The sequence below is a fragment of the Scophthalmus maximus genome, chromosome 1 (assembly GCF_022379125.1).
Source record: "Scophthalmus maximus strain ysfricsl-2021 chromosome 1, ASM2237912v1, whole genome shotgun sequence".
In the NCBI taxonomy this organism is placed as follows: Eukaryota; Metazoa; Chordata; class Actinopteri; order Pleuronectiformes; family Scophthalmidae; genus Scophthalmus; species Scophthalmus maximus.
In genome coordinates this window covers 5636717-5659112 of record NC_061515.1, presented here as the reverse complement: position 1 = coordinate 5659112, position 22396 = coordinate 5636717, and the positions used below count along the sequence as shown (strand labels likewise).

Sequence of the window (22396 nt, the reverse complement as noted above, 5' to 3'; positions counted from 1 at the left end):
TCTCAAGACTTACAGTAAGCAACTCCTGCTGGGAAGTGTAACTGTACAAGTGTGGCAACATTTTGAAACCTTTTTCCATTAATCTGTAAATGGCAGAAACAATCAAAGCTTTCCCTTCATCATGCATGCTCAGACAGGCTGTGCCTGGATTAAGATGAGGGATGTAAAAACAACAAAATACAATATACAACCCCCCCCCCCTTTTTCTTAAACATGGCAGATCTTTCACAACAAAACACTGAACAGTCTGATCAATCAAGATACTGACAGCGAGGTAAGACGAGAGAAAATGTTTATGTCAAGGTCACAGATGTCACAAAGCCGAGTGATCCTCGTCTTATTCAGACCGCGGGCACTTTTCATTTTAGAGTTAAACATTGAATCGTTTTAATTTCTTTAATGATTACAACAATCTTGCTACGGATGTGTTTTAACTACTGGTATGTTTATTTGTATATAAATAAATTGACACATTTGTGGCCACATAATCAACTATCAAAGAAACATCACTGTCATCCATCTGTCACATCCACTAAGAGAATTCCACTTACACTGGCTCATTGGACACAACATAGAAAAGAAAAGGTGTTATTTATAAAGTCTCATTTCATTAAGATACAAAATCCACCGTTTCACAAACCAACACAGCTCAGATAAACCCATCATGTTACAGAAGCCTCCCAATGTCACCATTCATCCTGCAGTCTGTTGGACTGAAATGAAAGAAAGCTGCACGGCGAATGCATTTTTCCCATCAATTGATCATATAAGTTAATAAGAAAAAAGAAAACAACTGGAAGAACTGGTTAGTTCACCAGTTGTTGGCTCATACATCAGCCTGTTTTTTATGTATTAGTTGAGTCCAACTATCAATACTCAGCATGCATTTTTCAGCAGTCTTTAGTATTGTGTGTTGAGACCATGACTGGTTTGGTGTCAGGGGTCTGACTACCACCTGCTCCACTCTGGGCCCAAAGAGGCGGTTGAAGGCTCGTCCCGTGCTGCGGTTTACCTAGTTGCTGTGGACCAGAGTGACAAAGAGAAACAGCGAGCAGAGAGAGATGGCTCCAGTCAGCACGGCTTTGACCAGCAACACTGTCCAACTGCCCAAGAGGAAGACATGGACAAACAACCTGAAGACAAAAGAAGAGGAAAACAAAAACAATGCATCGTCAGCACAGAAACAATCCATCACAATGACAGATATGTATCACAATATCGATCAGATATGTTCAACTTCCTCATACCTTTGTGTTCCTAAACTTAGTTGGAAGTTCATTTGGAAGGCAAATTGAACCTTTTTACGCAATGGAAATTAGCACATGTATGCTAATAAACCCTTATAGCGATGCAAATGACATATAGATAGAAATTAAAAGAGCTTGGTGAAGGGATTTCAAATACTTCCATGTTATTCAAGTTTCTGCATATATAGTTATTTTTAATGCATTTCTCTTATTTGCACGTCTTGATGCACAGCTTTAAAATGCCCTTTACTGCTTTAACATTAAACTTCCTGTAGATCCTATGAACCTTTTGTTACTGCTCACATTGTTGCTGTTAACTAGTGCCACTCTGTGGTTTACAAAGTTAAATGCAGCCACTAGTCAGGTAGTCAATGACTGAAATTAATTTTCCCTTAAACAAACAGACTGACATGGAGAGCGTATTAATTTGGACTCTTGCATTAGAATACTGAAAACACTCTCACTGCATTTTCATTCCATTAATTGAGGAACTAAAGCCAGTAGGACACAGTTAGCTTAGCGTATCATAAAGACTGGAAATGGGGTAGGGACTAGCCTGGCTCCCTTCAAAGGTAACAAAATCTGCCTAGCAACACCTCGGAAGCACAATAATTATCACGTCTTTGTTTCAACTTAGCGAATTAAATCAAATGTGGGAAAAATTTGAGCTCGAACTGTATACTTTAAAACAGCAATGTCAAGACTTACTCCATTAGGAAGGACTTGTAGACGCAAAGAGCCAGAAGCACAGTGACCGGAAGCCTGAAGCTCTTGGGGAGATCATATCGTGTAAACATCCACACCACTGCTGCCATGGCAATATAATGGACCTATATACAGGCAGAATAATAAATGGTTAAGATAAAAAAATTCTATATACTCAGGTGCTATATATAATGTGACAGTTCTATGGATAGACAGAGATAAGACACACTGAGAATAAAACATTTTAAAGTCCATGTTTTTCTGAACATGCAGACAATTACTGTTATCTTTTCTGAGAGAAAAAAGCAACAGTGGAGAAACATTAAAATCATTACAGCACTTCTGTAAATAATATATTGAAGGGGAGGGGAGAAAACCAATTGAATGAAAATCAAAGACAGAAGGTTAGAAACAAGAGCAGGCAGAGAGGACAAACGAGAGAAACGGAAGAGAACGGATACTTACCAAACTGATGTTAGAGTCAAAGCTCATCTGGATGTATTTCCAGTCAAACTCAATTCCTCTGGCTCCCACCCACAGAGGAAGGCACCTGAAGAACCACCACAGGACAAAAAACAGTCAGAACCAATGTTCACGTGTGTACAAAAATGTCATTAAATCAAGCTAATGTTTATTCTTACCTGGACATGACGAGTTCTGCTGTTGCCCAGCCCATGGCAGCCACCATGATCTTGTACTCTCCTTTACCAGCATTACGAGACATCACAAGGTGGAGGCCCAAAAGGTCTGCGAGGTCCACTGTTGACTTCATGAATTCCTGGAAGATATGTACACCAACATTTCATGTATCCTACACAAGCTGGTGTTTTATAAGCTTTTGTGGCAATTACAGTAGTCAAGATAAATCTGACCAATCAACACTCACCCCGACAAAGTCATAAACTCCAGCCCCTCCTTCCCACGTGGGGAAAAATGTCGCCAAGAACAGCATCTGAAGCACAAAAGGAAAAACCTGCTTACATACACTGAAATACGAGGAAGCTAATGACTTCATAGTTAGTGTTTTATCTAACCCCACCTCCCCCTCTTATTCTTAATTTGACACCAATCTCTGTGAAGGAAAAAATAATGAAATAATCCTTTAATTCGCAGAAAGATCTCTCACCTTACAGAGCTGGACAAACAGGTAGGTTGCACCTGCCTGCACACATCTCCAGAAGGCATTGTACTCCGAACTAAAGGTCCAACACAGAAAAGCAGAGTTAAAATGGTCCAATTACAACAATAAGGATGTAACGAATGCATCATGTTACAGGAAATGTGGAGCAAAATATTCCTGGTAAAAAATAGTAATTTTTTGGCAGCAATGTTTGAAGATTCAAGTGTAATAATGGTCAGAGAAGTTAACATGCTGTTGCATCTGCCAAATTCAAGGCCACGCTACACACTTCTAAGAGGATTACGTGGATCCTTCCCAAATCTTTAACCTCACTAAGAAGATGATTAACAGTTATTAACGTTAGTCTCTGAGCATATGCTGCAACGGCATCAGAATACACCAGAATCCATGAAAACAATGACGTTTTAAAAAAATAATGGCCATCAAAGTAATTTTTCCACTGTATTACAACAGTAATCGATCCCTCCTGGTCATACAGTCACTTATCTTTCACATCGTTCACCACCCAAGTTCCAAATCCCCGATTCGAACAGACACTTTCAAACAGACACTTACAGGCCACTGCACTTGTATGTGATGAAGTAAGGGAAATATGCAAGAGCAAAGCAGTTTCCAAAGTGAAACAGTGTCATGATGTCTGGTCACACACACACTTCAGCTCCCTGCAGAGAGAGACAGAGAGAGGATACAGCAGTCCATATATTTAACAGATTTTCTTCTTCGAAACCGTGGTATTTTGACAAACATGACGTTTTTTTCTTCAGTTCTCTGAGACTTGGGTGACACATTAAAATGTCTTTCTCTGTGGGACTGACAACCTCAAACCCATTAATATCACGGTAATATACGAGTGACAAAAAAAACCAAGGGTATTAAATCCTCACAGCTGAGAGGCCAAAACCAGGCAGATCAGTTTGCTCAATGGTTTAATACATTTACTAGATCATCAAATTTGCTGGTCGGTTGATTTTCTTGACTAATTGACTGTTTGTTAATCTGTTTTGGCCCCATTAAGAAAAACAAAAACAAACACGTGTTGGTTGTTTAATAAGAATCCTTGAATGTGCGCGATCACGTCATTAACGGTTTCACACGACTTCCTGTATATTGTTGATACACTGCCGCTAACACCGCGGATCTTGTCGTTGTGGTACACTGGAACAAACAGGAGGGTCTACGGCACAAGACTGCCACGGCCAAGTCGAACGTAGCAGTATTATTTTTCCGTTCATTTCATTTTAGTTTAGTTGTGAAACCACGCGATGCCATTGGAGGACGTTCATAATCTGTACATTAGCTAGCTAAACTGCAGTCCCATCGGCGAGGACCACACGCCGCCGCAGCTACCGTGAGATGCACACGTCTCCCCGCGGAGGTGCAAACACGAAGATATATTATATTTCGTTGACATCTCGCCCGAAAGGACAGACGACGTGAAACAGGCTTTCAGTGTCGGTACATACAGTATTTACGTGTCGCCGAGAAGAAGCAGGTTGTTCCACCACGGTCTCGTTGAATGACAAACGGAAGTCACAGGCGGAAGTGCGCCGGGAGTTCCGCCTCGAAATGACTCCGTGTCAGTGTCGCCGGTAGGAACTTAACAAGATGTTCCGCCCGATGCTCATCTCGCAATGACTTTTCCAAGAGTATAAAGAAGCAGTTATTTACTATAACATTATTACATCCTGTTGACTATTTTCATCTTCACACGTGGTGCATTCAGGAGGCATTGCACCGACGCCGAAAAGCAGGTACTTATGCTGGCCTGTGCGTCATGTAACCTAAAGGAGAACAGACAGAAATGTTTGTTCCATAGTAAATCAGCTGGTCACTGTGGTGGATTAGCTTCAGACTTGCCGCCCACCATTTCTTTTTTAACAATGTCTTTATTGATTTATTTATTACATTCACAAGATAGTGTTATTGTGTAGTACAATACATTACAACTTTGTTTAACAAGTTAGCTAATTTTGGCTGCTGCAATTTATGTCATAATCACAGCTTTTATCAATTTTTTAAGGAAAACCCCCCACAAAACTTAAATATTGAAGAATACAGAAGTCAATAGGGACTGGCACAATCTCTAACTGGAAAAGGCACTCAGGCAGAGCAAGAAATGATAATTATTGGCCTATAAATTGAAAGCAGGGGGAAGTTACAGTTTTTATGTGTCTGTGACAAACATAAAATCTGTGAAACACCACAAAGAAGCAAAAAGAAAAGGACTTTTGCCCTGAACATCTTATTTTAATTCAGGAAAATTAGCATTAAACTCGACTCAATAGAAGAAAACCATCAATAGGATAAAACAGGCTTTGATAACAGAGCTCTGAAAGGCTTTAAAAGCTAAACATTCTCACTGCAGTGCCCACTTTAATCCCACTACATTAGTGGTTTTTTTCGTCTGAAGCAGAGGAAGTTCCTTCTCTCCGAGCAGTCCCTGGTGATCCAGTTGTTTGTGTCATACTTTGACAGGGTCCCACAGTGGTTCCGATGGGACGGACACTCCGGCAGGATCCCCTGGCTCTGCGGCTCCTTTCCATTCATCCACCACCACTCCCCGCCCAGGAAGCGCAGGCCCGTCCAAACCTGAGGGACAAAAGGCAAGTGTTGGATGTCACTCGCTCTCACGCTCATTCATCTAGGCTGGCTCCGTTGATGAAGCTGCAGTTTGGTGAGGTTTACAACAACAAGGCTGCAGTCTATGGGTTGAAACTCCACAAGTTGTAATAGTAACAAGATGAGAAATATGACAAAATTTGTGCTGTTTATTATTTCATTCTAATATTATTTCTGATAAAAAAATACTCCAAGTTTAATTTCTGTAGGAAAATGGATTAAAAAAACTGAGAGAACGTCAGTCTTTTGTCGAAATGCTCACTGTTCATAGAGTCAAGGATCATGAATAGTCTTCACATTTCTTTACTTGAAATAATTTAAGAACCAGAACTCTATGGAGAAATCTTTTAAGTAACTTGACTAATTTCTAGATACAAATGAGTAAAAATGATTGAATTATTTTGCCAATGTGTAACCCCACTCCTGCACCCATCCTCTAACCTCATCGGTCGTGGCTCTGTAGATCCGGTCTCTGACATAGCTGTAGTCCTGCAGTTTTTCCAGGTTCAGGATCTCGTTTTTGTAAATGCAGGTCTCCGGGGCGTCAACACATGGTGTATTCATGCGCTTGCAGTGCGTCATCGCTTCCTCCCACGTCTTGTTCTCATTCACCACCACCAGGTCGTCTTCATAGCAGACAAAGTGCAGCTCTCGGGAGCACACTTCGCTGTTCCACTTGTTAGGGACAGGATTGAGAGAGCCACAGTCTGCAGCGCGTGGCTCTCTCGGTGCCCAGTTTCTGTAGTCGGACGATGAATCTCCGATCCAACTCCAGCTGCCACCAGCCTTGTGGTACAGTCCAATCCAGCCACTGGATTTTAAATAATCTTTGTTTGTGTTGGTGATGGTTGCGAGGTCACTCATATTATTCTGACAGTACTGAATAGCTTTGTACCAGCTGAGGACAACGTTGTGATGAAGTATTTTGTCCCCTGCTGAGCAGTACACATTATATTCGTTTGAACAGTTAACACTATACCACAGTAGATCATCTTCTACAGCTGCACACTGACTGCTCTGCTTTTCACCGGCCCAGTTCCCGCTCTGTGAGAGGTCGTGTCCTGAAACCCCTTCTCCAGTTCTGAAACAAACAAACAAACAAACCAATGATATCTTGTATAGAAACTGCCTTTTAGCTTACTTATATTTCAGGATATTGAAATCCGCATGAAGCTGATTTCAAACAGGACACACTTACTTGACATTTATCCACTTCCAGGCTGAGTCTTTCTCAGGATCTCTATGTAGGCCGATCCACAACTTCTTGACATCGACTGTCTCCAACCAATTAGCCAGCAAGTCTGTTTCCACTATGTTCCCGGTGACGAGGTCAGTGTGGTTCCTCTGGCAGTACAGTCTCGCCTCTGTCCAGGTCATCCTCTCAGGTGGAATGTAAACAGTAAAGTCCATGAGAACAGCCTCCAAGCAAAGTGCAGCAATGAGCAGGGAGGAGAGTGTGAGCTCTTGGCAGCCCTGGTTCCTCATGACCGGTCCTGTCTTCACATCAAGTCAATGATGTATAAGTGTGCAGACCACCTTTACGCCAGGTCAGTGTGTGGTGTGGTCAGACGCTGCTGAGGAGCTGCCACTCTGCTCTTATAACAACCACATACACAGTTCCTGGTCACTCCCACTTAGACACACCTCACTAGATCCAGCTGACCAGTCCACACCTGCTGATACAAGTCCTACCATAATTTAAAAAAAATCATATTATATTAACGAATATCATTATAGTCACACGGACTTGCCATATCTTTTTTTTGAAGGTCAATTTTTCAAACTCTCTGTCTCACATATCAGGTCTCTCTGAAGTCTTCATTTCTGTGTTATAATATTACTAATATTATGTTTGTGACAATGCAAGTACTCCCTGAAATGGAATAATTGATGGGAGTTGACACTGATTCAGGAAGACCGAAACCGTAGATGTCTGAAGCAGAAGTATTTATTATAAGATCTCAATATTGGGGAGCTCGACAGTGCATAGTCTGCTTATCTCTGCTCTCTGTAGTGTATTAAGCTCTGTCAGAGTAATGTCATCATCTCCCCGCGACTGTTGACACACCAAAACAGCTTTCTACCCACCGGCTGCCATAGATAAGATGACCTTGCTTGGAGCCTGAGAAAACTCATCAAACAGTTTCCCAAGAGAGGACAGAAATTCCTCAACACTCCCCAGTTAGCGGGATTTCCTGGGTGAAAAATGCTTAAAGGTGCTTAAAATCTCACAATTAAAAGGTCACAAACTATCAAAAGGTGAAGTAAAAAAATACACTCATTAAACTATGGTGTTGACTTGACTTCAGTGCGTGTACTTAAGATTGATGGAAAAAAAAAGGTTTAAGAAAACAAAGTAGAAACAAATCCAGTCGTGAGTGTACAGTGAAAAAGCTTTGTTCCTCTGCATATGCAAAATTAATTAAAATCTTCTAGATTCAAATCTGTCCATGATCTGTGCTTGGAAGGGGAAATCAGGCGTCAAGCAAATGGCTTGATTTGAATTAAGCTCTAGTGGTGACCTTAGTATACCTGACTACTCTTCTTTTGGTTGCAGCAGGATGAAATGCGTTTAATAATGTGCATAATTGGACTTTAGCTAAAAAGCAGAGCCGCTCGGATCAGTCTGAAATGAAGACGTGACCGGGGAGAAGATGAGCAAAGACATGGACACATCTCCTCAAACAAGTCTCCTCGGTTCAAACCTTCCTTACTACTGTCCACAACCATGGTCAGTGTCTTTTTGAACATGCATGCGCTATATTTTTCAACCTGTGTCATTCTAGATAAAACCTGCCATCCACAGGAAAAAAAAAGCAAATTGTTTGGTTGAATGAGTGGTTGTAAGCCATTGATAAGGGTTAGAGAATCCATCACAATTGTACAAAAACTTTGAAAAGCTCCAAAAACACAGTGAACAGATTTTGGCTGGATGAGTTGTTGGTGTATATATATGTGTATATATGTATATATATATATATATATATATATATATATATATATATATATATAAGAACATCTCAATGTCATTGCTTGTTACCAGTGTTGATTTGTATCTTATTTATAAAATATATAATAATAAATACAATGTATACTGAATTATATCACTTCCACTCACTGATGCTGTGTCTTGCATTTTAGTCATCATGTATATGTAGACTAACATCTTCAGTTCAAGTGACTGGGTGTCTCTGAAACCAAGACTTTGAATAAAAAAGTTAAATATTAGCCATAGTAACATAGGACTATGAAATGTGATTTTCCTATTGCAGTATGTTCAATTAAACACTAGGTGGCATTGCAGCAAGTCATATTTAAAAAGTTCCCCTTTAAAGGGAGTAATTAGATACCAAGGCAGGGGGAAGCAGAGGAAACATCTCCTCTGTATTTGGACCCAGTCTGCTTTCTGACCAAGTCTCACTGCAGGTGCAGTTGTAAGTTCTGTTTACAGTAATGGCATTGGGTTATTATAACGGATGCATTAATGAGTAATGACTATTGTAGCTGGTCAACAAGTAGCTAATTTTTATCTATCTTATAGACTGTTAGGTAGTTATATTGTGCTGCATCATAATAAATATGCTTTTTACGTTTTCAATGGAAAATCCAGAGTTGTCAAAAACATGTGAAATAAAACATACAGAAATTCCCTCTAAATTATTATGGAGTATAAAGTATACATTAACATGACATTTGAAATACTCAATATAAGTACAACTACCTCAAATTTGTCCTTGAAGTGTAGTCCTGAGTAAATGGACTGCACCACCGTCGTGTTCAAGAGGTGTAACAGGACACATGATAGTTAAGGGAAAATTTGATGTCTTCATCTTGAATTTAATATTTCTCTCCTGACCCCCTATGTCCTTGACCATGAGCGAGCTCTCATCTATAAAGTTTTAATACATCTCTTTATAGTCAATAAATTGCTATGATGCCTCCAACCTCTATCTGGGCATCATATTATTTTGGTTAACATGTAATAAGCAGCAGATAAATGCTAGAAAAAAAATAGTGGATCTGCTTCCCTTAATGACAAAGGGTAAAGCCATAATAAGGCTTTATAGTTATTGTACTCTTTCATTAATTAACAATATCATTTCATGCTTTATGCCGTCATATTTTACTTTTCTGATAGCATTTTTGTCAGTTCAGGGGCTCCATAGAAACAGAGAACAAATAATAACGAAACGTGGACAGATTGAGGTTTTTAAGCTTTATTTCTTGGTCTCATTACCCTTAAGTGGAGTTACAGTAGCTCTACCTTTCAGCTTCCTCCATCCACTAGTGATTAAGACTTTAAAACACACCAACAGGTAGATGGATAGTTAGCATGGTAATGAGCCATAACGACATATCTAATGTGGCAGAGGGAGGTGGAGAGGAGGGGCACACAGACACGAATACTGTCACTGACCAATCGTCTCGTCATTAAAGGAAAAAAACAACAACACTCAAACACACTGTTGCTGCTACCTACATAAACTGTAGTAGAGCTAAAGGCCGTGATGCTATGACTGGGCTATGGGCGGGGCATGTTTGTAAAAGAGAAGAGAGGAGAGGGCGTGGGAGGATGGTTGGGGTGGTCCCGTTCCTGACTTCCTTTGTAAACAGGAAGTGTCTACTCCTTGGTGTGCATGTACAGCAGCAGGTCAGCAACACGGTGGCTGTAGCCAAACTCGTTGTCATACCTGGAGGGAGGGAGGGAGGGAAATAGTTAATTTAAAGATCTGCTTTGAAAAGATAAAACTTTGTAGGATGGGCCATGAATTTTGAAAACTAACCAGGAAATGAGCTTGACGAAGTTGTCGTTGAGGGAGATGCCAGCACCGGCATCGAAGATGGAGGAGTGGGTGTCACCAATGAAGTCAGAGGAAACCACCTTTCACATCACAAAAATCATATATATACCTCAGATATTGTTTAGCCAGGCAATACATTACCAGTTCCAAAGGGCACAAGTTATGTTATTAAATATATCTAGTATTTTTCAATAAAATCCATTTCATTTAGGACAGGAATTATCCCTTTAAGATATTACTACCAGCTATATTCTGTATTTGCTTTACAGTGTGTAAATTGGCTGTGTCTTACCTGGTCCTCAGTGTAACCCAGCACTCCCTTCATGGAGCCATTTGCGGCCTTCTTGACGGCATTCTTAATCTCGGCGTAAGATGCAGGCTTGGACAGACGGCATGTCAGGTCAACCACTGACACATCAGCCACTGGCACCCTGAACGCCATGCCTGTCAGCTTACTAGAGGGAGAGGACAAATGAGAGATGACGGAGGGTATTTGGTTTTCCTCAACTCCTTTGGCATAATTAGCAAAGGTCAGAACAAATGTGCTCGCCCTTACCCGTTGAGCTCAGGGATGACTTTGCCCACTGCCTTGGCTGCACCAGTGGAGGCTGGGATGATGTTCTGGTGGGCACCGCGGCCGTCACGCCAAGCCTTGGCGCTGGGACCATCCACTGTCTTCTGGGTGGCTGTGTATGCATGGACTGTAGTCTACAGAGGACAGTGTCGTATCACACACATTAGACCTATATTTTCCTGAGTGTATGAATTATTTTACACATATGTATACAGCACCACGTAGGACAAATCATGTGTTTTTGAGCATAGATAGATTTAATATGACTTACCATAAGAGCCTCCTCGATGCCAAAGTTATCTTGGATGACTTTGGCCAGAGGAGCCAGGCAGTTGGTGGTGCAGGAGGCATTACTATCAACAGAAAGAAAGATGTGCAGGAGGCATTACTATCAACAGAAAGAAAGATGTGCAGGCGGCATTACTATCAACAGAAAGAAAGATGAGCTCAGTAACTGCCTGATGGTTTTTGGTTTTATTTAAACAATCTGCTCCACCTAAACCTTAAACTCTGGTGAAGATGTGGAACATGTTTGTATGTATTTGTACTGTCAATGTTCAGTTAAAATTCACGTCCAAGACCAAAGGTATGTTACCTGACGATGGTCATGGAGGAGGGGTCGTATTTGTCCTCATTAACTCCCATGACAAACATTGGAGCATCAGGGGAGGGGGCAGACACAACCACGCGCTGAGCACCACCCTGGATGTGAGACTGATTGGCCAAGATAGAGAGAGAGAGGTTAGAAACTGGACCATCTGGTTGTCAGCCCAAACCCATCTGTTTATATGTACATGTGTCTGTGTGTATATGTACATACGGAGGCCTTCTCCACACTGAGGAAGACTCCAGTGGACTCCACAACATACTTGGCTCCAGCACTGCCCCAGGGGATCTCTGCTGGCTTCATACTAGAGTCAAAGAAAGAGAGTCAGTTTAAGATTTCTAATGTTGACACAGAAATACTTTAAAAGTAGAAACATAGTGCACACATTTTGCAAGAGTGAGGGGTGGTGGTGGGAGCTAATATTTTTAGATCAGTACACCCTGTGCTTCCTAAATTATTATATTAGCCTCTTTAGATAATTTAATTTAGTTACGTTAGTAATGAACAAACAAGAAGAGACACTTCACAATAGAAGAGCTGTGCAGCAGGAATGCCTCTTGACATGAGGCACCATGACAATGGACTAAAACAACAGCGGGTACAAAGAGAGGAGGGGGCAGCTACAGGAGTGAGGCCCGAGGCAGCAGACAGCCTCATTCCACTGCCAGGAACTCACTCAGGATATTAAAGATAAAATGACATAAGGTGAAAATCGAAATTTGTGTGCATTAATTCAAAAATGAAAATGGCTGCCTCTATCACAGAGACCTCTCTGCTAAAAATGTAAATGGTACTGATGTGGGACTGACATCTGATATCTGTGCAGCAACATCCAATCACCCCCAATCATCATCACTTACCACTGGAAGACCGAGATGGCACTGCCATCAACCATGAGCTTGCCATCCTCTTGGGAGACCTCACCGTTGTAACGGCCGTGGGTGGAGTCATACTTGAACATGTAGACCTAGGAGGCAAGAGGTAAACTGTAATCTTCCAACAGTATACACTGTAGACTTGAATCTTTGCATTTTGCAATTCTCAGACACTCGTCTTTGTGAGTATGAGCATGCACGTTTTCTCACCATGTACTGCAAGTCAATGAAGGGGTCATTGATGGCAACAACCTTGATGCCCTTCTGAAGGCAAGCCCTCAGGACCAGACGGCCAATACGGCCGAATCTGCAGGGAGGGGAAAGAAAGAGAGGGAGAGAGAGAGATTGTGAGAAAATGGTGAGAAACTCGCTCAGGAAGTCAAAACACTCTAGGGACATCACATGGATCTCATAACATCCTCAGTGATTTCTTCCCGTTGAGAAGTACAGACTATTAATCCCCCATGTACAATTAGAAATCAGAAATTCCTCAACTCCTTTCCTTACTGCTGCTCAGCTATTAATGTAAGCCAAACACTTGCAAGTCATTGCCGGTTCATACTAAAAGATTGTCAGTCGGAAATGGCTTGAAGGCCTCTATTGGGAAGCAGCTACAGGAAGTGAAGAGCCATGGGTCTCTTTCTTTGTCATATCCCTTTAATATATATAAAAGGGAAGGAATGGTACAAGAACGTATAACCACAGTGTGGTGATTAGATGAAGAGCTGTGGGGGACAGGGCGAACTTCAAACCTCTAACAGGTAATCAAAGATATCTACTTTTACTGTGCGGTTTGGATTTTATAGAAATATATTGTGCTTTTTCACCTCACAGCTGCTGAATTTGGCAAACTGTACCAAGGGTGAATTCTATGTAATTTAATAAAAACTATTTCATTTTAGTACATTTTCAATGTATTTTCGTCCTTCATAACCATTTGCTAAGAACCAGAAATTGTTGAGAAAACTGAGTGTGTGTGTGTGTGTGTGTGTGTGTGTGTGTGTGTGTGTGTGTGTGTGTGTGTGTGTGTGTGTGTGTGTGTGTGTGTGTGTGTGTGTGTGTGTGTGTGTGTGTGTGTGTGTGTGTGTGTGTGTTTCCAGCTCACCCATTGATTCCAACACAGAGGTCTGACATGGCTGCTGCTGTTTTGGGGGTGTGGAGTTATCTGGGAGAAAATACACAAAACAATGACATTAGAAAGACAACTACTACTGTAAAATGCAGTCTATCCAATCTCACTAAGTAATGTCCTGTGTACTTTGGGATGTTGTTTTTTTCTGAATAGATCTAAATAACACGAAGAAAGACAGGTAGCAGTAGTTTCACAGTACATGCACAGCCAGTCCAACGCACTAGCCCAGAGGAATGAAACACCGAGGTGGTAGGTGAGCAGGAAACCAAGTGGCAACCCACTGTGATGTCACCCACTGATTTGTGAGCTGCCGTTTTGAACCCTCGAATTAAGCGTCTTCACCAGCGCCATCTTGGTTTTTTGACACCAGAAGTAACCATATTTGGAGGAGCCGGGGGCGGATCTGACTGAGGTCGTCCACTGCATGTACACAGGTTTCAGGCACTTCCACATGGCTTAACTCTCTGAACCTGGTCTATATATCCATTTTGATATACAGTCTATGCAGAAAACTTATGTTGGTAGTAGGATATGAGCCAACCCGGAGTTGAGAGTAGATTAAAAAACTCAAAAGTGTACATTGGTGTGATTGTGATTATAGTCAGTGAGGGAAAAATACAGACTGACAAAAGGAATGTTTTACTGTATGTGCACCTAGGCAGTATCGTGCAGGGACATGTTTAGAGAACAGAGGGATAAGAAGTGAGGAGAGGAGTGAGTTGTGGGTATGTAACCCAACAAACGGAGACTTGTCTGCTGACTGAACAAGAGGAGGCCTGGCCTGGACTCAACTATGTGACCTCCTTTCTCCTCTACTTTCCTCTCGTTTCTCCTCGCCACACCTCCTCTGTCCTCGCCTCCCAATTTTCCTGCCCCTTGCTTCTCTTCCTCATTTCCTTTCATCTCCCCCTTTATCTTTTCACCAACTCCACCTTTTCTGTCCCTGGTCTGTCTATCTTAACAGGGATAAACTCTCTCTGATATGAATTTCAGCTTCCAGCTAGGTGATGGGGTGTTTCAATCTACAAATCTGAGTTCATGTATGGACTCATTTAGGGTTCGGTAACAGGGTGTGTGTGGGTCAAGTGGAAACCACACAGATGAACTCTTGTGACCCATCATTTGTTCAATACAAGAATCACTGCAGCTGCAGGCTGTTTTACTGATATTTCAATTAACCTGCACATTTACTGTGTGTGTGTGTGTGTGTGTGTGTGTGTGTGTGTGTGTGTGTGTGTGTGTGTGTGTGTGTGTGTGTGTGTGTGTGTGTGTGTGTGTGTGTGTGTGTGTGTGTGTGAGGCACTGTAAATAAGGGCACCGTGGATCGTCCTTGAAACTGGTTAGTCGTCATTTAAGACTACTGTAATCTCCTAATCTGTTGTGTGTGTGTCTCTGTCTGTGTGAGTGTAGGTGTGTGTCCCAGTGGGGCTGTCAGTCTAGTGAAATGCATTGTGGGAGCACTTTAAATAGACTAAAGGGGGTAACCAGATTAGGACAAATCATCTCTCTCTCTCAGTTTTCCCCACAAGCTCTCTAAAATGAACGATGGTCACTAATAACTGGATTTCGTTCACTTGTCCCGTCTTGCTGACACGGTAATGCTGTCTGGTGCCAGTCAAAATCTATTTATTGAACAGTCTGCCACAGTTTCAACTGTCAGAGCTCGAACTTGTCTAGTATTTCTCCTTGTGTGCCTCTTTGTTGTACAGCCGTTCATTCAGGACACAGCAGCTATTTTGTCTCCTGCTGCTAGCACAAGGTCACCGATGAGAGAGAGAGATTTCCTCTCTTTACACTTGGTTCCCACCGTTACCTATTGTGCATTCACAAAACACTGCAGCGGCCCCCCTGTCGCCTGTGCACTTTTTCACAATTGGACCTCTCCATTTTCTCCAAATAGGACTTGCCCTGGTTTTCCAACACAAAATGGCTGCTGCACTGACAAATGATACAACATTTTGGACTGTAGGCTTTTTTTACTTTTCGCGTTGTCGGGCTCAGACATACCTCAGAAATTGCGCTTGTCTTTTCAGGTGGTGGTCGCGGTCCGGTGTTTGTATTTTGAAATGTGATCAAGTAACTCAGGGTGTCGCCTCTGTGTCTGCTATAATTCAAGTGGGATTTTGACAGGATTCACTACCAGATCACAGGAGTGTGTGCGCCTCTGATCCTTTGATCATTGCGTCAACGTGAACTACATCATGATTGCATCATAATGGAATGGATCGATTTGACTTTTGTGACATTTTATTCTACAAATAATTTCAGCCTGATTTTTTTGGCCCTCTTAAGCATATTGCAGTTTTGTCATTAACTTTTTCAGAATGTTTGCAACTAAATTTTTAGTGAAATAACTGTTACATTCATACCCATGACTTTGGGTTTGATCCCTATTTAATACATTGTTTCTGTGTCGAGTAACGTGAAGCTTTGCACATGCAGTAAACGTTTAGCCAGCAGCTCTCTGCACTTCTCAGCCACATAGTCCTGCCTCTTTTGACTGTGGACCAATCGGTCCTGATCTGGTATTCAGCACACCCCCTGTGACGACAGCTCACAGAGGAGGTACTGTGTCGGATCAGAGCAGAGACGTTACACGTTTTGAACTGCAGCTAGAAATCTGCTGAGCCTCATTAAAAAGAAGGAAGAAAAGGCAGACAGGCGACCGGACATATGGAGGTTCCAACTTCCTCCAACATCTTTCTGGCCATGTACAGCCCATAGCAGATTTACTTTCAGTACTTAGCTGCAGACTGACTTCAAGAGTCAGAAACTAAAATCCCAGAAGTCATCATGACTATTGTTGGAAAAAGGAGCTTTCTTAAACTAAAAATGTATTTAATTTTTGTCAAGTCAATAATATTCAGCGGTATTGTGTGCATGTGACGTGACGTGTGTACCACTGGCACTGGTGTGAGCAGAATTCATGATTCAGACACTTCCAGCAGTAGTTCCATATGAGTAAGAATGGAAAATGCACTCCTCCAGTCTTTCCATTTCCTTCCTCCATCACCATGCTCCCTAAATCCTACACACGTACTTTTCACTAGCAGATTAGACTGCAATCGTCTCATTTGAGTGAAAGGGAAGAATGAGCCAGTCAGAGTAGCTTAAATAATGTTTTCTTTTTGTCTCTTCAACTATCTCTCTGTTCATCCCACTTCTACTTATTTCATTTAATGGCTCTTCCTTGCTTCTTCTTTTTGGAGCTCCATGAGTATTATGCCTCCCCGCCCCTTTTCCCCACCACCCAGACTAATCATTAAAATTCATGCCCCTATTTTTCTGTCCTCTGTGCCCTTTGTCTGTGTGGCCCCCCTCATTTGCCGCCACCCTGCCCTTCCACTGAGCTGCGACCCAGTTTCCTCACAGAGACACAGAGTTTCACCAGTGGGGGTGCAGGACCGGGTTGCCATGTTTGTGTCCATGCGTGTGCACTGGGGGAAAGATTACTCTCCTGCCAGTTGACCAGAAAAGGACAAAGACAACAGGCTGCAACTGACGGTAACCTCTAAAGAAGATGAGACAAAATCATGACACAGCATTTCACTTATGCCATCACCTCCTGTGATATCAAGCGCCAACACCCATCCAAAATGTTGTTTTCTCTGTAATAACTCAACAATCTGACAAACAATCTGTCTGAAGTCAGTCACTTGCTACTTGCCCTTATATGGACCTGGGTTTGAGAGAAGCACAGATAGAGGTCTGTACATCTTCCCAACAGTATTACAGTTCACATGCAGACAGGACACAGACTACACCAGTCATATTATTCATTATGGTGATATGACTGATGATTTCTGTGTTTGCTATACATACTGGCTGTTATAGTTTAAGAGTAAAACTACAACTTGAAAACAACTTACAACTGTATATCCATGACAGGAGAGGCTACGTTTAGACTAAAGCTGAATACACATCTTTTGAGTTGCCTCGTTTGTCGAGTGATTGGAAATGTGTCAGTGAGCAACATAGGCCTCACTTCTCCTGCCCAATGTGCCACTCCCACAACCCTCCTCCTGCTGCTGCTGTTCTTTCCGTGTCTTTTCAAACCTTCCACTGTCACACCCTCTTTCTCTCCAGTGTTTTTCCACTGCGGTGGACTGATTGGCTAGAGGCCATGCCAGTACAGTATGTACATACTAATGAAGTTGAGTCAAACTTTGTGTCGTTGGTAACTTAAGGAGCTTTGGTCCTGCTCATCCCTTCTTTCTTTCCCCGCAGCGGTATACCTGCTGCCTCTCTTTTTATAGCCTCGTCACTGAGGCAATGTCACTTTGCTGCTGTGAACCGGTCAGTTAAATGTCCAACACCATCACATCACCGGTGCACAAACACAAGACCACAGGCTGTGTCTTACCCAGCAGGCATGGCCGCCTGCTGACCGGGACAGACACACAAGAGCTCCACTTTTTTCGATCAGACATTTCGTCCATGACAGGGACCCACTAAATTCAAAGAGTAAAAAAGTGAAAGCTTCATGTATTCATTCGATCAGATCTACAAACACATACCTGGCCTAAAGGAATTAATAAGACAATGGCCACTATTGTGGTGAATGCATGTGGTGAATGCATTAAACCTAAAACTTAAAACGTGGCAAAAACCCCACAACATACCTGGAACACACACACACACACAAATCATGAATTAGTAAAAGGTGTAGTGTATCAAACTGCAGAGGCCCTATGGAGCTTGTGTCAGCAGGCGGATGATCGATATCCTTCCCCAGGCCATGGTCCTGTCTATGCTATCAAGCTACAGTACACCTTCATGCTTTGTGTGCTAGCTCCCTCATACCAATGCTTGCTATACAAACATCTGTACCTTTAAACAAGTGCAATATATAAAAAGAGCAGCGCAAATATGCTTTGTTGTCCAAGTAGGGCCCGTTTATGTCCAAGTTATTTACTTCCCTATTGTAGTCCCGTCCCCCCCCCCCCCCCCCCCCCCCCCCAAATGCAGCAGTTAATAGGCACTGAATGCTGAGTCACTCTGGCTTTCCTTCTCTCTGACACATCCTGGACAAGACGACTGGTTGATAAGTTAGATGCAGAGAAAGAACGAGAGGCACACTCAGAGTCACCCCAGTCTAGAAACAATCACCCTCCTCTGAAGTAGAAAACGTGTCAATCTACAAAAAATCCCCAACTCAAAACAACCTCAAGAGTGATGAATAACGGAAATTTAAATCAGTCTCATTACAAAACAGTTTTTCAAGTAGCTATGATGCACAAAACTAAACACCAGTCCACACCAGTACCCATCTATGACCGATATCATTGAGACCCCGTGGTCTCTTTATTAACATGGCAATACACCGTGTGTTAGAGTGGAAGAGCACGTCCTGTGTGTTGTTCGTGGGATGGAGCTAATGCATCTGCCCAGTAAAGTGGTGGTGTCTTGTTTTTGATCACAGTCACTGACATTAAAATTACTGACATTTAGCTGACACCCGATCTAAAGCACCAACAAGCGCAGAGACGACAAGCTCTGAATAATAATAAAATAATGGCACATTTTTGGTTCATAGAATTATCAACTATCTACTTTTCATGATATCTCAATATGGCATTTAACCACTAAAAAGGAACTAACTAAATAGGCTAGAAATCTCATCTTAATTTATAATAATCACAGTAAATTTATATAAATATATATTCATATATATTAATATATTCACAGTGATTAGAGTGGCTGTTAAACAAGCAAAGCCTAATTAAGTTAATGTGTACTGTGGACTGTTACAATCATCATGTTCATAAAAAAAACTGCAAAACTATTATCTGCGGATGCATTACATGTGACATGGGCCTGTTATTACTAACACTCAGTTATCCAGAGCTGAGTTATGAGGGGGTAACTCCCCAATCCCCAAGTGCAGCATTGGGCGACATGTTTCAAGTAGAAGCATCACCCCAGCAGCTCTGTGGCCTGCTGTGACCTTCCTCAGCTGGAGTGATGACCTTCAAAAACTGAGACGCAAGGCCAGACGTGTACAGCCATCGTACTACACCTACATAATGTAAATGGACTCAACCTTCATCGAATACCGGTCCTGCAGCTAATGGTACAGTAGTACACAACGTACAATTTTCATTATCATTAATATGGCATGTTAAAAGATGATGATGGGCGACAGCAGGGTTCCATTTGTATGTATTCATTTTGCAGAATAGGACTTTGACTTTGCAAAAAAAAAATTGTTTGACCATGGTCGGATGTTTGATGTTCTAATGCAGCATTTGCTAAATGTACGGCTGGTTTGGTAGCTGGAATAATGACATTTTGGTTTTTTAAAACACGGCCCTCTCCTTTTGGCAAAACCGCATCAACAGGTCCGTCGAGTCCGGAGTCGAACTGCGGCAGAATCACGCGGCTGCACGCTGCCTCGCGCTCCGCCCTTCTGATGCATGACGGGAAAAAAAAAAAAAGAAGATCTAACGCGACAGTCAAGGTTATGACCGTCTGCTGCTGCCCCCCCCCATCTCTCACATCACCGTGGCCTCCCCGCTTCCACCGTGCAGCTCATCTCTCGCCATCCGATGACGCAACGTCGCCAGACTTCATCACGAGGACCACAGGAGGCACGTACTCGCCTACATCCTGTCCTCCAGCTGCGTCACCGCGCTGCGTCTTCTGAAACCACGTTGCATTTCCAACTTTCAACCAGCGCGACGCTCCGCCGCTCACGCGCGCGCCAACATGCGCGCATATATAATAAATAATATATAATTGTGTGGCGTTCCATAAAATGGAGACTAATCCACTTCCGCAAAGATGCAGCGGCGCGAGCGGCCAATGTCACGTCACCCGCTCCGCCGCTGCAGGACGACGGAGCTTCGGATGAATGAATGGACCTTCATTAAAAAATACATCGATTTTTCTTCACCATAAGTCGTCGTTTACTTTTCTCCTCGGGGGAAGTTCACGTAAAAAAGCTGAAGTGATGCAAACCAACCGACTCGTTACACAACGAGCAGCCTCTCGTCCATGTCCGCATCCCCTCCCACCGTCGCCCTGCTCTTCCTGTGCACGTATCCTCTTCTTATTAACGCGCTATTTATCAAGGGTTAGGGTCTTACCGTGCACAGATACGTGGCTCGTTCAACAGTGAAGCTGGTCGACAGGGGGACCGCTGGTTTACGCAAATGACTTGGTAACGACACCCCCCCCCCCCCCCCCAACGGTTAAAATGTGAGGAACGAGCTGATGAGATCATAAACTCTCACATTTGACACAGAAGTGAAGGTTCCATAATGTGAAAGACCTTTGAAATGTCCTACTCGGATGAATAATGAAGGCACATTTCGTGTGACCTACAGTCTCTTACGGGGACCGAGGGATGAATCGCGGCGGCAGCGTCTTACCTTGATGCTTCTGCGGGTCTGTGTGCGCACTTCCACTGCGCCGTCTTCCGCTTTTATACTGGACACGTGCCGCCGCCGCCGCCGCCCGGGAGCCCGGTCGCCCTGGCGACGTGACGTCATATCATCCTTCGGCGGCGAGCGACCATTCGGAGCGAGCGGCTGGTCACGACTGTGGAGGGGGATGGACGAAACACCGGCCTGGTCAGCGTCCCGTCGTGCACACAGCTTGTTCCTGTGATGGATGATCTGAGGGTTGAGTCTGTCTGTGATGGAATATAGCAGTCTGTATCAGAGAGACACTGAGAGACACTGGCCAACGTGGAAGTGATGAGGCATGATGATGAGGCAGGAGAGTTCCCACCACGTACCGACCACGGACACGTGGATATGATGAAACGTTGCTTGGTGCGTGTGACAGACGGAGACAGGAAACCGCAGTAACTGATCTCAGTGTTACAGATCACAGTTTAGCCAGAGTGTACGCGGTGTTACTTTGTTCAGGTAACATGGAGGATGGCTCCTCTCCTCTCTAGCATGATGTAGCATGATGTAGAGCTGTGGTGTGAGGGCTGCAGACTGGGTCGCCTATGGATTATGTGTGTGTGTGTGTGTGTGTGTGTCTTTACATGGATGGATGAATGCAACATCGTTATGTAAGAAGTCATAATAACAAGTCACGTTCCCATGGAGACAGTCTGTTCTGTTGCTGTTTGTCACCATGGTGTAAAATAAAAACAGATAATTAAAACTATGTTTTCGAATAGGCCTATGTTGAGTTTTAGTCTACTATTTTCTGTTCATCTTCCTCTCACATCCTCCTCTCCTCTCCTCCTCCACTCCTCTCCTCGTGTCACGTGTCTCACTGAGAATGAGGCTACGTGAGGGAGGATGCGTACAGTGTAGCGTAACAGGGGACATCCCTGTGGTGCAGTGCAAGTGCACATGTGAGTCATTTTTTTTCCCTTCAAAGCTTTTATGCCACAAAAATGTTTGCCCGTGGACATTTTTGTGAAAATGGGTCATGATCTTAATTTTGTTGCCTAAACGTGTGAAGTCAGAGGCCAACAAGCCCTGAAGTCAAAAACCTCTCCCAACGTCGGTGTAAGTAGGAAGGAACAGTCATTGGCCAACGATTGGACACATTTCCCTTCTTGTGTGTATTTCGTCATCCCTGATTGCCGTTTGATTTCTGCATTGCAAAGCAAGATTGGGTCATATATTTTATGACCCAACATTTTCTTATATTTTATCTTTAATCTCATTAGTGGTTCAAGTTTTTATTTGTGTAACTCTCATGCTGACGTTTTTACATAAATTGTAA

The 22396-nt window shown here is 42.8% G+C and overlaps 3 protein-coding genes across 4 annotated transcripts; all 3 read right to left on the bottom strand.

The window, feature by feature from the left end:
• Positions 1 to 275: 275 nt before the first annotated feature.
• Positions 276 to 4673, bottom strand: tmem147 (transmembrane protein 147). The gene is made up of 8 exons (XM_035629871.2): positions 4557 to 4673; positions 3649 to 3755; positions 3079 to 3148; positions 2839 to 2904; positions 2594 to 2730; positions 2418 to 2502; positions 1956 to 2077; positions 276 to 1133 (listed from the first exon to the last, which is right to left on the bottom strand). The coding sequence occupies exons 2-8, from the start codon at positions 3723 to 3725 to the stop codon at positions 1013 to 1015; spliced, it is 678 nt and encodes a 225-aa protein (XP_035485764.1). The 5' UTR covers positions 3726 to 3755; positions 4557 to 4673; the 3' UTR covers positions 276 to 1012.
• Positions 4674 to 4959: 286 nt separating this feature from the next.
• On the bottom strand, positions 4960 to 7343 carry LOC118307004 (macrophage mannose receptor 1-like). Its single transcript, XM_035629867.2, has 3 exons — positions 6911 to 7343; positions 6154 to 6793; positions 4960 to 5682 (listed from the first exon to the last, which is right to left on the bottom strand). The coding sequence occupies exons 1-3, from the start codon at positions 7195 to 7197 to the stop codon at positions 5476 to 5478; spliced, it is 1134 nt and encodes a 377-aa protein (XP_035485760.2). The 5' UTR covers positions 7198 to 7343; the 3' UTR covers positions 4960 to 5475.
• A 2570-nt stretch (positions 7344 to 9913) lies between these two features.
• Positions 9914 to 21176, bottom strand: gapdhs (glyceraldehyde-3-phosphate dehydrogenase, spermatogenic). 2 transcript variants are annotated; one of them, XM_035629829.2, is made up of 11 exons: positions 21076 to 21176; positions 13676 to 13735; positions 12781 to 12877; positions 12556 to 12662; positions 11909 to 11999; positions 11684 to 11802; positions 11360 to 11441; positions 11071 to 11222; positions 10807 to 10969; positions 10497 to 10594; positions 9914 to 10403 (listed from the first exon to the last, which is right to left on the bottom strand). In XM_035629829.2, the coding sequence occupies exons 2-11, from the start codon at positions 13702 to 13704 to the stop codon at positions 10334 to 10336; spliced, it is 1008 nt and encodes a 335-aa protein (XP_035485722.1). In that variant the 5' UTR covers positions 13705 to 13735; positions 21076 to 21176; the 3' UTR covers positions 9914 to 10333. The 2 variants fall into 2 exon arrangements, with proteins under 2 accessions (XP_035485722.1, XP_035485723.1); XM_035629830.2 differs by lacking the exon at positions 21076 to 21176 and adding an exon at positions 15710 to 15812.
• Positions 21177 to 22396: the final 1220 nt, after the last annotated feature.

What these genes read in the sequence shown, in the direction of transcription:
- tmem147 (XM_035629871.2), bottom strand. Translation starts at nt 3,725, where the DNA reads ATGACACTGTTTCACTTTGGAAACTGCTTTGCTCTTGCATATTTCCCT. An exon ending in TGTTTGTCCAGCTCTGTAAG is followed by an intron (nt 2,905 to 3,078) that starts GTGAGAGATCTT and finishes TTTGTGCTTCAG; the next exon opens with ATGCTGTTCTTGGCGACATT. An exon ending in TACAAGTCCTTCCTAATGGA is followed by an intron (nt 1,134 to 1,955) that starts GTAAGTCTTGAC and finishes TTTTGTCTTCAG; the next exon opens with GTTGTTTGTCCATGTCTTCC.
- LOC118307004 (XM_035629867.2), bottom strand. Translation starts at nt 7,197, where the DNA reads ATGAGGAACCAGGGCTGCCAAGAGCTCACACTCTCCTCCCTGCTCATT. An exon ending in TGGAAGTGGATAAATGTCAA is followed by an intron (nt 6,794 to 6,910) that starts GTAAGTGTGTCC and finishes TGTTTGTTTCAG; the next exon opens with AACTGGAGAAGGGGTTTCAG. An exon ending in ACAGAGCCACGACCGATGAG is followed by an intron (nt 5,683 to 6,153) that starts GTTAGAGGATGG and finishes TTTGTCCCTCAG; the next exon opens with GTTTGGACGGGCCTGCGCTT.
- gapdhs (XM_035629829.2), bottom strand. Translation starts at nt 13,704, where the DNA reads ATGTCAGACCTCTGTGTTGGAATCAATGG. An exon ending in TCAGTGTGGAGAAGGCCTCC is followed by an intron (nt 11,803 to 11,908) that starts GTATGTACATAT and finishes TTGGCCAATCAG; the next exon opens with TCTCACATCCAGGGTGGTGC. An exon ending in TGGGTTACACTGAGGACCAG is followed by an intron (nt 10,595 to 10,806) that starts GTAAGACACAGC and finishes GTGATGTGAAAG; the next exon opens with GTGGTTTCCTCTGACTTCAT.